The sequence below is a fragment of the Somniosus microcephalus genome, chromosome 11 (genome assembly GCF_052327205.1).
Source record: "Somniosus microcephalus isolate GS21.2 chromosome 11, FLI_Smic_1.0, whole genome shotgun sequence".
Taxonomy (NCBI): Eukaryota; Metazoa; Chordata; class Chondrichthyes; order Squaliformes; family Somniosidae; genus Somniosus; species Somniosus microcephalus.
The window spans coordinates 116,082,696-116,097,318 of record NC_140997.1 but is presented as its reverse complement, the minus strand read 5'-3'; the positions used below and the strand labels follow the sequence as shown (position 1 = coordinate 116,097,318).

The 14,623-nt window shown below is 48.8% G+C and overlaps 1 protein-coding gene across 2 annotated transcripts in view; it reads left to right on the top strand.

Moving 5' to 3' along the window:
- Nucleotides 1–47: 47 nt before the first annotated feature.
- LOC147110834 (transmembrane and coiled-coil domains protein 1-like) overlaps nucleotides 48–14,623 on the top strand; it is a 166,631-nt gene continuing 152,055 nt past the window's right edge. The window contains exons 1-2 of one of the 2 annotated variants that reach the window (XM_086001197.1): nucleotides 48–314; nucleotides 2,816–3,568. In XM_086001197.1, coding sequence (XP_085857323.1) covers nucleotides 2,996–3,568 — 573 coding nt within the window. In that variant the 5' untranslated portion in view covers nucleotides 48–314; nucleotides 2,816–2,995. The remainder of the gene's footprint in view (nucleotides 315–2,815; nucleotides 3,569–14,623) is intronic. The other variant, XM_086001198.1, reaches the window with a different exon arrangement.

The following is a 14,623-nucleotide window of genomic DNA, read 5'->3' as shown; positions in this document are numbered from 1 at the left end:
ACGACGCCTTGCAGGTGCGCTGACGTCACGACGCCGAGCGGCGGCGCTGGGCTGGGCGGGCCGGCGGGAGTAGGGCGGTGACAGCGCCACAGCTGCGTCTCTCGACGTCGGCTCACGTACTCGGAGCCGCAGCGTTGAGGCCCTGCCATCCCCTCAATGCGGCCAGGGCTCTGGGCTTACGCCTGGCGGTTGGTTCCGCCCGCTCCGCAGCCTCACTGGCCGATCGCGCTGGCCTAGCGCTGCGGCCGGGCGGACCCGAGCCCGTGTGCCGGCCCGGCCCGGCCGCTCCCCGGGTGTACAGTGCACGGACCGCGGTAGGTAGCAGCACAGCCTGTCTCTGGTCTTCCATTCCCTGAAACGCAGCCCTCGGTTATGGAGAGGGCGCCTCAGGCAGCGAGCCGGCCACCGCTGACCCCATCCAGTGACTCCTGACTTCGGAATCCCTGACCTGATCTGGTGATCCCTGTCCTGATCTGGCGACTCCTTGATTTGATCTGGTGGCCCCAATCCTGATCTGGTGATCCCTGTCCCGATCTGGTGATCCCTGTCCCGATCTCGTGACTCCAATCCTGATCTGGTGATCCCTGATCCTGATCCGGTGACCCTGCTGTGTGTGGGTATCGGGTGAGGATGGGTTTGCGCTTGACTTTGATACCCCCCACAGTTGATGTTACTAGCAAGGGCGAAGTACTCTAAAGTGGCAGCACTCTTGAACCCCAGCAGGCTCAGCACCTTCTGTTATTGTTTTCACTTTGTTGGTGTCACTGCTGCAGTTTCTGTTACTGTTAATATCAGTGTTGCCACGGCACTATAGCAAGAGCTAATGCTGTGTCAGTATTGTGCTTAATTCAGCAGCTCGCATCTGTCCAGTATTTTTTAAGGTAGCTAAATATCCCCATGTGCTTCATATTAGGGTGATGCGAGGGGCTTGATGGAGGCCCTGGAAGCCAGGAAGAGAGGTGATTGGTTTGAGGAGGGCATTTGAGCAGGGTTTGGGGGCCAGATGGCTGAAGGCTCTGTCACCAGTGTAGAGGAGGGCTGGACGGAGAGTGGGGGGTTGAACACACTAGACTGGAGTAGGAAGACAGGAGGCTATGAGCTGGAGGGCAGGGTCAGAGGCCGCTGCAGGTTTAGGGTGGTAGATGAGGTGGATCTTGAAGTTGGTGCACTGACAGGGCGATGAGAGATTGGTGCAGACAGGATTGCTGTGTATGAGTTGGAGTTGTAGGGTAGAGCTTGGAGATGGACTGGGTGTGGGAATTGAAGCTCAGATCAGAAGTAAGCACAACACTGAGACTACGTGTGTCAGGCTGAGCAGTGAGGAAGGCAGATGAGATTGGGCCTAAGCTGCAAAGTTTCCAGGAGGAGCTTTGGTCTTTAAGCTCCAGAAATCTCTGGCTTGGTGTTGTGGTTGGTTGTGGAATCAAGGATGGTGATGAAGGGGGACAGCTCAATGTCGGTGCCATACTTACTGAAGCTTGAGAGGCAGTGTGTAGCTCATGTTGCTCCCACCACTGCCTATACCCACCAATACTTCACCCTGGTGTTATACAGCTCAAAACGCGCTCTCCTGACAGGGTCCCTGATTTTATACCATGGTTTAAGTGGACACAGTATGATAATGTCACCAAGCCAGCTATTGTACTTAACTAAAATCCGAGTGACAGCACCGATCATCCTTGCTGTTCTTACTGTCGTGTTAAATTTATTGCTGCTTTTGCTGGTTTTATTATTATTATTATATTTTGCTTTTGAAAAATACTGCTGGTTTTAGACCAGTTTTATTGCTGGTATACGTGAATTAGAATTGCTGCAAGCTTTATTACTAGTACATTACTGCTGGTTTTGTTGCTGCTGCCAGTGCTGTTACTGTTTTTAGTTATTGCTTCTAATCTAATTTTGGGTGCTAAATGTGCAAGTAAAGGATTTCTGATCTTTCAGCGTTCACTCTGTGTGTTTGATCTGTTAATGTGTAACTCCTACCTGACTTTGGGTGCAGATAGCCACAAACTGAGCACACCTGCTTTCTGTGTGTTTGCTACAAGATAAAACAGGTAAATAATTCTTTTCCTGGGATTTAAATGCCTTAATTGTCATCGGTGCTGAAGCTGATATCTTGTCCCCGTTGATACTTGGTTTTCCTGTAGACCATGAAGTAACATGTAAATATTGAGCAAAACCAAGAGGCTGAATATCATCAGCCTGTACAGCGTTGGTTTAGAAGTGGCACTTATGCAAAGATCAAACCAATGACTAAATGAGCTCTTAGCTTTAAATGAAAGACTGCAGTTATCACAGAAATCACAGAAACCCCACAGTGCAGATAGAGGCCATTTCGGCCCATCGAGCCTGCACCGACACATATCCCACCCGATCCCCGTAACCCCTACACCAACACATAACCCACCCTATCCCCGTAACCCCACGTATTTAATCCCCCTAACACTAAGGGTCAATTTATCATAGCCAATCATCCTAACCCGCACATCTTTGGACTGTGGGAGGAAACCGGAGCACCCGGAGGAAACCCACGCAAACACAGGGAGAATGTCTGTGTGGAGTTTGCACAGTCACCCGAGGCCGGATTCGAACCCGGGTCCCTGGCGCTGTGAGGCAACAGTGCTAACCACTATGCCACCATGCCCAGTTATCTGGGTTATTGACCTGTAAAGAGAAGGTGAACCTCGTCATTGTACTGTATTTTAAACGGCAGGTGTGCACGGAGATCAGAAATGTTTAAGCTAGCACAGCTCTACACTTTTACATTTAAATATGCATGAAATATAATGTTTGCTTTTTTTTTCCTTTACGTCAGACGAGCATGAAGTGACAGTGACATTGACAGGTGCGTGCATGCTGAAATCTAACGTGACTGCACAGCTATGCAGAAGCTAGACCACCAGGCGAAATGATTATTTAAAGAGACCTGTGCCATATATATATATCAGTAAATATATATATATATGAATTTAGAAATCAAAAGAAAAAGCTTCAGATGGAGCAGACTAATAATGACCCTTCACTTAATGACCCAGACAGCGGCACCCGACCCACAGACACTGAGTTCAGGAAGCCGAGCGAATCCGAACACTCCTTGTCCAAGATAACACAGAACGCTTTGGAGAACTTCGGCTCCCTAGGCCAGGGTTTAAAGCAGCTCTTTCATCACCAGCGACGCCGATCGTCCGTGTCCCCCCAAGATGGTCTCCATGCTCAGGCCGACCAGGAGCCCCCAAGTCCAGACATCTCCACTCCAGCCGCTGAGCTGGACTGGGCCTCCCCGGCCCATCACTCCCCTGCCCAGCCCACCACTCTCAACAGGGTCCTGCAACAGATCCGAGTGGCTCCCATGATGAAACGGGGCTCGAGCCTGCACAGCCGCAGAAACAAGTTGGATCCTCCCAGGGGAAGCCCACAGATATCTCACAAGTCAGCCCCGGATGGTATAAGTGGTCTCCTGCTACACTCCGGCAGACCCCGGTCCTCCTCGACCACCGACGCACCGACCTCTTCATTGTTCGTGGAGCCACTGACCTTCAGTCCTCATTCAGGAGATGAGCTGGATCGGGTAATTGCTTGCTTTTCTTTTTCAAAGTAGAAGTCCCTGACCTGTCAGAGACTCTGGGCAGGTTGTTGAGTACTATATACCTTCCGACTGCAGACTTTGAAAACCGGTTGTGTTTGGAATAGCTGAGTGGTTTGGAGCAGGTTGCCAGTCTTTGCACAGACCATGTGCTGGAGCTAGTCCTCCAGCAGATGCGCTTTTGTTGATCCTGTCCGGGACTTGCTGCTCACAGTGGAGGACCTTCCACTCAACCATTTCCTGAAGGCTTTGTCTTGATGTTGGAAAAGAGTGCATGCTGGTGATGTCCTCGGGGTGCTGGCTTGGAGGAGTTCCTGAGCCTGGTGGTGTGAAGGAACTGAATTTACCATAACAGCGAATGGAATACTGGGTGTTATGGCAAGAGCTATAGAATGTGAAAGTCGAGATAGAATGGTGAATCGATATAAAAGCATTGTACAACTAGAGTGGAATACTGGGTGCAGATTTGGGACGATGTTGAGCCAATAAAGGGAGTGCAGAACAGATTCACTAGGATGCTGCCTGGAGTGAGGAAATACAAATACAAAGAAAGACTTGGAAATTGGGACTGCTTTTGTTGGAGGAGATTATGAGGTGATTTGATGGAGGTGTTTAATATTGTGAAGGGATGGGACAGAGTAAATAGAAACAGGCCCTTTCCAGTGATTGAGGGGTCATAGATACAAGATTACATGTAAGAGATTTAGGACTGAGACCTGGGGAAACTTTATTTTCCACACAGGTTGTGAGGCTGTGGAATTCACAGGTTAGACAGGTGGTTGAAGGAAAGGGGATAAAGGGATATGGGAACAGAACGGGCACATGGGATTCGGATACTGCTCATGGGGGGTAAACATCAGCATGGACTGGTTTGCTGAGTCCCCTGTTTCCTCTGATCTCATCACACTACTTTCAACGTTACTGGGCCCACTTTGTAATTGTGAAGGTTTTTCTCCAATTCTTGGTTTGCTATATCTCAGAGGGCTGCATCATGTTGCAGAGAATATGTCTACTTGAGCTTTGGGTTGTGTGTTTAGTAAAATAGACACTGTTTATGATACTGCAGCCCTCCCTCATGGCTATGTGTGACTGTGCATTATAGAGAGCACTGGAATAGAGGAGGGAGGGGAAAGATGGTTGTATGTATGATTGAGAGCTCTCGGTACATTGCTAAGGTACTGTATTGAGGGGTTATCTCTAAATTATTTCAGGGAGTTGTCACTGGTAGTCACAGGCCTGTCTCTCCTTGTACTGCGTATCAAAAGGCCCTCGATAAGGTACCACATAATAGGCTAATGAATAAGGTCACAGAATGCGGATTAAGGGTACAAGTAGCAGAATGGATTGCTGGTTAGTTTTAAGACAGAAAGCAGAGAGTGGGAGTAAAGGGTAGCTATTCACAGTGGCAGAAGGTGGGTAGTGATGTTCCACAAGGATTAGTGTTGGGGCCACTGCTGTTCACAATTTATATTAACGATTTAGACCTTGGAATCAAAAACACAATTTCTAAATTTGCGCATGACACCAAATTGCAGGGATGGGGTGGATAGTCAATACTGAGGAGGACTGCAACAAATTACAAGAAGACATTAATAAACTTGCAGAATAGGCATATAATTGGCAAATGAAATTCAACACAGATAAATGTGAGGTAAGAAAAATAGGGAGGTCACATATTACTTGGAAAATAAGAATCTAAATGTGGTAGAAGAGCAAAGGGATCTCAGAGTACAAACACACAAATCAGTAAAAGTATCGACACAGGTTAGCAAGGCCATAACAAAAGCAAACCAAGCACTAGGGTTTATTTCTAGAGGGATAGAATTGAAAAGTAGGGAAGTTATGCTAAACCTGTATCGAACCTTGGTTAGACCACACTTGGAGTACTGCGTACAGTTCTGGTCACCATATTATAAAAAGGATAAAGAGGCACTGGAGAGGATGCAGAGAAGATTTACAAGGATGATACCAGAAATGCGAGGGTATACCTATCAGGAAAGGATGAACAGGCTGGGTCTCTTTTCCCTTGAAAAAAGAAGGCTGAGGGGTGACCTAATAGAGGTCTTTAAAATTATGAGGTTTTGATAGAGTGGACACAGAGAGAATGTTTCCACTTGTTGGGAAGAGCAAAACTAGAGGCCATCAATATAAGTTAGTCATTAAGAAATCCAATAGGGAATTCAGAAGAAACCTCTTTACCCAAAGAGTGGTGAGAATGTGGAACTCGCTACCACAGGGAGTGGTTGAAGTGAAAAGTATAGATGCATTTAAGGGGAGGCTAGACAAGAATATGCGTGAAAAGGGAATAGAGGGTTATTATTATGCTGATAAGTTAGATGAGGAAAGACAGGAAGAGGCTTGAGTGGACTGGTTGGGCCGAATGGCCTGTTTCTGTGCCGTATATCCTAGGTAATCCTATGTAGAAACAGCGCTAGCTGCGGTATTACCTCTTGCTACTACTGACCTGTTACTTTTAATAAACCTGTCAGCGGTTTGTAGCCTAAAGTACGGTGTGATATTGTCTGCTCTACTTCTGTCTGAAGCCTAGGTGATCACGAAAGGGCTTTTGTCACATCGAGTAGACTGAACACAATTAAAAGGTTTCTGTTCGACTCCTGTGTGTGTGAGTGAGTGAGTGTGTGTGTCTGTGCGTGAGTGTCAGTGTGTCTGTGCGTGAGTGTCAGTGAGTCTGTGCGTGAGTGTCAGTGAGTCTGTGCGTGAGTGTCAGTGAGTCTGTGCGTGAGTGTCAGTGTGTCTGTGCGTGAGTGTCAGTGTGTCTGTGCGTGAGTGTCAGTGTGTCTGTGCGTGAGTGTCAGTGTGTCTGTGCGTGAGTGTCAGTGTGTCTGTGCGTGAGTGTCAGTGTGTCTGTGCGTGAGTGTCAGTGTGTCTGTGCGTGAGTGTCAGTGTGTCTGTGCGTGAGTGTCAGTGCGTCTGTGCGTGAGTGTCAGTGCGTCTGTGCGTGAGTGTCAGTGCGTCTGTGCGTGAGTGTCAGTGCGTCTGTGCGTGAGTGTCAGTGCGTCTGTGCGTGAGTGTCAGTGCGTCTGTGCGTGAGTGTCAGTGCGTCTGTGCGTGAGTGTCAGTGCGTCTGTGCGTGAGTGTCAGTGCGTCTGTGCGTGAGTGTCAGTGCGTCTGTGCGTGAGTGTCAGTGCGTCTGTGCGTGAGTGTCAGTGCGTCTGTGCGTGAGTGTCAGTGCGTCTGTGCGTGAGTGTCAGTGCGTCTGTGCGTGAGTGTCAGTGCGTCTGTGCGAGTGTCAGTGCGTCTGTGCGAGTGTCAGTGCGTCTGTGCGTGAGTGTCAGTGCGTCTGTGCGTGAGTGTCAGTGCGTCTGTGCGTGAGTGTCAGTGCGTCTGTGCGTGAGTGTCAGTGCGTCTGTGCGTGAGTGTCAGTGCGTCTGTGCGTGAGTGTCAGTGCGTCTGTGCGTGAGTGTCAGTCAGTGCGTCTGTGCGTGAGTGTCAGTCAGTGCGTCTGTGCGTGAGTGTCAGTCAGTGCGTCTGTGCGTGAGTGTCAGTGCGTCTGTGCGTGAGTGTCAGTGCGTCTGTGCGTGAGTGTCAGTGCGTCTGTGCGAGTGTCAGTGCGTCTGTGCGTGAGTGTCAGTGCGTCTGTGCGTGAGTGTCAGTGCGTCTGTGCGTGAGTGTCAGTGCGTCTGTGCGTGAGTGTCAGTGCGTCTGTGCGTGAGTGTCAGTGCGTCTGTGCGTGAGTGTCAGTCAGTGCGTCTGTGCGTGAGTGTCAGTCAGTGCGTCTGTGCGTGAGTGTCAGTCTGTGCGTGAGTGTCAGTGCGTCTGTGCGTGAGTGTCAGTGCGTCTGTGCGTGAGTGTCAGTGCGTCTGTGCGTGAGTGTCAGTGCGTCTGTGCGTGAGTGTCAGTGCGTCTGTGCGTGAGTGTCTGCGTCTGTGCGTGAGTGTCAGTGCGTCTGTGCGTGAGTGTCAGTGCGTCTGTGCGTGTGTCTGCGTGTATGTGAGTGTGTGCGTGAGCGTGTCTGCGTGTGTGTGAGTGTGCATGTGAGGGTGGGGGTGTGTGTGAGGGTGTGTGCGTGTGCTTTTCTAGGTCGTACGGAGTGAAGGCTCACGAATCGTCTTTGGCACTGAGAAATATATGAGGAAAGCCTAAAGATATAGCCAACGGGCTAACGGGCTTTTACCTTGGAGATGCTGCCCATGCATGTCTAGATCTTGTTCATATTTCTACAATTCAGTTTTTCTGTTAATCCCAGTGATTCTGTGGTAGCTGACATTGAATTGGGAGTCTTGTTCAGAGAGGGCACAGAGATGGCATCTGGTATCTGTCCCAACTTCCTTTCTCACACCATGTGCCCTCCTGTCCTGTTGCCTGTATTTCACTGTATTGTTTCAGGTTTATTTTCTCTATCCTGTTAAGTATCATATGCAGGAAACTCTCGTTTAAACGGCACCTAAATATCCGGAATTCTCTATTAACCGGCAAAATTCTCACTCCGAAAACACCACCTCAATAACCGGCAATGTTGCTGAGTCCAAGTCCGAGTCTCCCGCGGTGGCCGAGTTGGTCATAGAGTTATACAGCATGGATAGAGGCCCTTCGACCCATCGTGTCCGCGCCAGCCATCAAGCCCTGTCTAATCTAATCCCATATTCCAGCATTTGGTCCGTAGCCTTGTATGCTGTGGCATTTCAAGTGCTCATCCAAATGCTTCTTAAATGTTGTGAGGGTTTCTGCCTCCACAACCCTTTCAGGCAGTGAGTTCCAGATTCCAACCACCCTCTGGGTGAAAAAGTTCTTTCTCAAATCCCCTCTAAACCTCCCGCCCTTTACCTTGAATCTATGCCCCCTAGTTATTGACCCCTCTACTAAGGGAAAAAGCTCCTCAGCATCCATCCTATCTATGCCCCTCATAATTTTGTACACCTCAATCATGTCCCCCCTCAGCCTCCTCTGCTCCAAGGAAAACAAACCCAATCTGCCCAGTCTCTCTTCATAGCTGAAGCGCTCCAGCCCTGGTAACATCCTGGTGAACCTCCTCTGCACCCTCTCCAACGCGATCACATCCTTCCTGTAGTGTGGCGACCAGAACTGCACACAGTATTCCAGCTGTGGCCTAACCAGTGTTTTATACAGCTCCATCATAACCTCCTTGCTCTTATATTCAATGCCTCGGCTAATGAAGGCAAGTATCCCATATGCCTTTTTTACCACCTTATCCACCTGTTCCGCCGCCTTCAGGGATCTGTGTACTTGCACACCCAGATCCCTCTGACCCTCCGTCTTGCCTAGGGTCTTACCATTCATTGTGTATTCCCTTGCCTTGTTAGTCCCCCCAAAGTGCATCACCTCGCACTTTTCCGGGTTAAATTCCATTTGCCACTGTTCCGCCCATCTGACCAACCCATCTATATCGTCCTGCAGACTGAGGCTACCCTCCTCGCTATTTACCACCCTACCAATTTTTGTATCATCCGCGAACTTACTGATCATACCTTTTACATTCATATCCAAGTCATTAATGTAGACCACAAACAGCAAGGGACCCAGCACCGATCCCTGTGGTACCCCACTGGCCACAGGCTTCCAGTCACAAAAACAACCTTCGACCATCACCCTCTGCCTTCTGCCACTAAGCCAGTTTTGTATCCAATGTGCCAAGGCACCCTGGATTCCATGGGCTCTTACCTTCTGTGCGGGACTTTATCGAAGGCCTTACTGAAATCCATGTATACCACATCCACTGCGTTACCCTCATCCACACACCTAGTCACCCCCTCAAAAAATTCAATCAAATTAGTCAGACATGATCTTCCCTTGACAAAGCCATGTTGACAATCCCTGATTAATCCTGGCCTCTCCAAGTGGAGACAAATTTTGTCCCTCAGAATTTTTTCCAATAATTTTCCTACCACTGATGTTAGGCTCACTGGCCTGTAGTTCCCCGGTTTTTCCCTACTTCCCTTCTTGAATAATGGTACTACATTAGCGGTTCTCCAGTCCTCTGGCACATCCCCTGTGGCCAGAGAGGTCCTGAATATATGTGTTAGAGCCCCCGCAATCTCTTCCTTTGCCTCACACAGCAGCCTGGGATACATTTCATCCGGGCCTGGGGATTTACCCATTTTTAGGCCAGCTAAAACCGCCAATACCTCCTCCCTCTCGATGTTAATATGTTCGAGCATATCACAGTCCCCCCGCCCTATTTCTATGTCTACATCGTCCTTCTCCATAGTGAAAACAGATGCAAAAAATTCATTTAGAACCCCTCCTACATCTTCCGGCTCCACACACAGATTGCCACTTTTGTCCCTAATGGGCCCTATTTTTTCCCTAGTTATCCGCTTACCCTTAATATACTTATAAAACATCTTAGGATTTTCCTTTATTTTGCTCGCCAGTGTTATTTCATGGCCCCTCCTTGATCTCCTAATTTCTTTTTTAAGTATCCCCCTGCACTTTTTGTACTCCTCTAGGGCTTCCTCCGTCTTTAGCCTTTTGTATCTGCCAAAAGCCCTCCTTTTTTTCCTAATCCATTCTCGTATATCCCCTGACATCCAAGGTTCCCTGTGGTTTTTGGAACCACCCTTGACCTTTACGGGAACATGTTGCCATTGTATGATCTCAGTCTCCCTTCTGAAAGCCTCCCATTGCTCCGATGTGGATTTTCCTACAAGTAGCTGATTCCAGTCCATTTTGGCCAGATCCTGCCTTATCCTATTAAAATCGGCCTTCCCCCAATTTAGAACCTTTATTTCCGGCCCATCCATGTCCTTTTCCATGACCACCTTAAATCTGGGGGTTGTTCTCCAAACTGCCACTACTCGCTTCTTGGTGTAGTCGGAACACCTCAATACCCCTGTAACAGGAGTCTGACTCTCCCGCGCTGCCGGTAGTCTCTTCTGATCCGCCATTTTACAGGGGTACTTTGTGTCTCCCACGCTGCTGGTAGTCATTGCATTGCATTACTCTCAACTGGCAGTATCTTCCACCATCCATTTAACACAACATTCTGTAGGTGAGTACCCAATTACTGTATACTGCACATTTCTTGATTTTTTAATTTTTCTTTGTTCAAAATAGCCTCGGTAGATAAACCTCTCCGTCATCCGAAATTTTTGATCAACCGGCAACACGATGGTCCTGTCGGTGCCGGATACCAAAGAGTTTCCTGTATACCTCTATAAAGCCCGCTCTGAGACAGCTTGTTTCGAGACTGAAGACTTGTTCCCTGTAGTTGTCCCCAAACGCTAAAGACCAGCCGTGTTGCTGTCCTTTGCAGTGCTTTTGACAAAGTCCCGCATGGGAGACTGGTCAAGAAGGTAAGAGCCCATGGCATCCAGGGCAATTTGGCACATTGGATCCAAAATTGGCTTAGTGGCAGGAGGCAGAGTCATAGAGTTATACAGCACAGAAAGAGGCCCTTCGGCCCATCGTGTCCACGCCGGCCATCAGGCCCTGTCTAATCTAATCCCATTTTCCAGCACTTGGTCCGTAGCCTTGTATGCTATGGCATTTCAAGTGCTCATCTAAATGCTTCTTGAATGTTGTGAGGGTTCCTGCCTCTACCACCCTTTCAGGCAGTGAGTTCCAGATTCCAACCACCCTCTGGGTGAAAAAGTTCTTCCTCAAATCCCCTCTGAACCTCCTGCCCCCTACCTTGAATCTATGCCCCCTTGTTATTGACCCCTCTACTAAGGGGAAAAGTTCCTTTCTATCTACCCTATCTATGCCCCTCATAATTTTGTACACCTCAATCAGGTCCCCCCTCAGCCTTCTCTGCTCCAAGGAAAACAACCCCAGCCTGTCCAGTCTTTCTTCATAGCTGAAGCGCTCCAGCCCAGGTAACATCCTGGTAAATCTCCCCTGCACCCTCTCGAAAGCAATCACATCCTTCCTATAGTGTGGCGACCAGAACTGCACACAGTATTCCAGCTGTGGCCTAACCAGCGTTTTGTATAGCTCCATCATAACCTCCCTGCTCTTATATCCTATGCCTCGGCTAATGAAGGCAAGTATCCCATATGCCTTTTTAACCACCTTATCCACCTGTTCTGCTGCCTTCAGGGATCTATGTACATGCACACCAAGGTCCCTCTGATCCTCTGTCTTTCCTAGGGTCTTACCATTCATTGTGTATTCCCTTGCCTTGTTAGTCCCTCCAAAATGCATCACCTCACACTTTTCAGGGTTAAATTCCATTAGCCACTGTTCCGCCCAGCTGACCAACCCATCTATATCGTCCTGTAGCCTGAGGCTACCCTCCTCGCTATTTACCACCCCACCAATTTTCGTGTCATCTGCGAACTTACTGATCATACCTTTTACATTCACATCAAAATCATTAATGTAGACCACAAACAGCAAGGGACCCAGCACCGATCCCTGTGGTACCCCACTGGACACAGGCTTCCAGTCACAAAAACAACCTTCGACCATCACCCTCTGCCTTCTGTCACTAAGCCAGCTTTGGATCCAATGTGCCAAGGCACCCTGGATCCCATGGGCTCTTACCTTCTTGAGCAGTCTCCTGTGCAGGACTTTATCGAAAGCCTTACTGAAATCCAAGAGGGTGATGGTCGAAGGTTGTTTTTGTGACTGGGAGCTTGTGTCCAGTGGTGTACCGCAGGGATCGGTGCTGGGTCCTTTGCTGTTTATAGTGTACATTAATGATTTAGATATGAATGTAAGAGGTATGATCAGTAAGTTCGCAGATGACACGAACATTGGTGGAGTGGTAAATAGCGAGGCGGGAAGCCTCAGGCTATAGGATGATATAGACGGGTTGGTCAGATGGGCAGAACAGTGGCAAATGGAATTTAACCCTGAAAAGTGTGAGGTGATGCATTTTGGGAGGACTAACAAGGCAAGGGAATACACAATGAATGGTAGGATCCTAGGAAGGACAGAAGATCAGAGGGACCTTGGTGTGCATGTACATAGATCCCTGAAGGCAGCAGAACAGGTAGATAAGGTGGTTAAAAAGGCATATGGGATACCTGTCTTCATTAGCCGAGGCATAGAATATAAGAGCAGGGAGGTTATGATGGAGCTGTACAAAACGCTAGTTATGCCACAGCTGGAATACTGTGTGCAGTTCTGGTCGCCACACTATAGGAAGGATGTGATTCTTTGGAGAGGGTGCAGAGGAGATTCACCAGGATATTACCTGGGCTGGAGCGCTTCAGCTATGAAGAGAGACTGGACAGGCTGGGGTTGTTTTCCTTAGAGCAGAGAAGGCTGTTGGGGGACCTGATTGAGGTGTACAAAATTATGAGGGGCATAGATAGGGTAGATAGAAAGGAACGTTTCCCCTTAGTAGAGGAGTCAATAATAAGGGGGCATAGATTCAAGGTAAGGGGCAGGGGGATTTGAGGGAAAACTTTTTCACCCAGAGGGTGGTTGGAATTTGGAACTCACTGCCTGAAAGGGTGGTAGAGGCGGGAACCCTCACAACATTCAAGAAGCATTTAGATGAGCACTTGAAATGCCATAGCATACAAGGCTACGGACCAAGTGCTGGAAAATGGGATTAGAATAGACAGGGCTTGATGGCCGGCGCGGACACGATGGGCCGAAGGGCCTCTTTTTGTGCTGTATGACTCTATGCCTCCTGGATGGTCCCCTTATGTTGTGGTGACCAGACCTGTGGCCTGCTTGGTGCCCTGTACAGCTTGAAGGGGACCTGGACATCTGAACTCAATTGATTTGACAATGAACCCTGCATCCAACTTGCTTTGTTCCTGAAGGCCTCCCATTGCTGAGACTTGGTGAGCGACGAGCCAGCGAACATCCCCAGGTCTCTTTCAGCTTCTTCCTCGACAAGTTCTGTTCCACTCATGGAGGATCTTGGCTGCTTCCTCTGAGTCCGCAGCACCTCCTGACCTGGTCTGATCTGTGAGTTTAACTATCTTGCATTCAGATTGCAAATTCAGGTCACTGATGTGTGTCAAGAGCAAAGGAGGCATTCACACTTCCTGGGACATCCTGCAATAACTACAGCTTGCAATCAATAGTGGCTTCAAACCAAACACTGCAAGGCACTTCTCAGTGGTCTTCGAGGATTGGGCAAGAAAGGAGAGAAAAATGAGGGCCGTGACAAAGCTAGTGAAGGTGGTAGGCTCCAAAGATGAACAGGATAAGCTACAGGAGGATTTGAATATACTTGGGAGTTGGACAGACAAGTAGCAGATTAAATTCAATGTGGAGATACGTAAAGTGTTTCACATGGAGACAAAAACTCCAGGAATGGACTAGTACTTAAATAGAGTGCGTGGAAAATATAAAAGTTCTGGGGGTCCTGGTTGACAACAAATTGACGTTATCGCAACAATGCTCTGTGGCAGTGAGTAAAGCAAATCAGATGTTGGGATGCAACCACACTTAGAATACTGTGTACAGTTCTGGTCGGCACTGCACAGAAAGGATACTGCAGCAATTGAAAGGATAGGGAAGAGAGCAGCCAGAATGATGAGGGGATGGAGGGATTGGATTAGGTGGAGCAGTTATGTAAATGGAGCGAGCTCTCAGTGGAAAAGAGAAGGTTGAGATATTTTGCAATTCTCCACATTGAATTTCATCTGCCACCTGTCTGTGCAACTCCCAAGTATATGCAAATCCTTCTGTAACTTAGCCTGTTCAGCTTTGGAGTCTACCACATTTCTATGTTTAGGATTCTAAATAAACTAGATAATGTACACCATGGCAAGCTGTTTCACCTTGTCCACATCAAATGAACCAGAGGACACGGCCTGCGTTTGACGAGAAATAAATTCAAAACTAATCTGAGGAGATATTGAGAGGAATTTTAAACCCCAGGATGGGCGGGAGAGGGACGATCTATCCGATCTCTTCCCCCCCGCCCCCCATCTATCCCCTCTCCCCCCCCCCCCGATCTATCCCCTCCCCCCCGATCTATCCCCTCCCCCCCGATCTATCCCCTCCCCCCCCGATCTATCCCCTCCCCCCCCGATCTATCCCCTCCCCCCCCGATCTATCCCCTCCCCCCCCGATCTATCCCCTCCCCCCCCGATCTATCCCCTCCCCCCCCGATCTATCCCCTCCCCCCCCGATCTGTCCCCTCCCCCC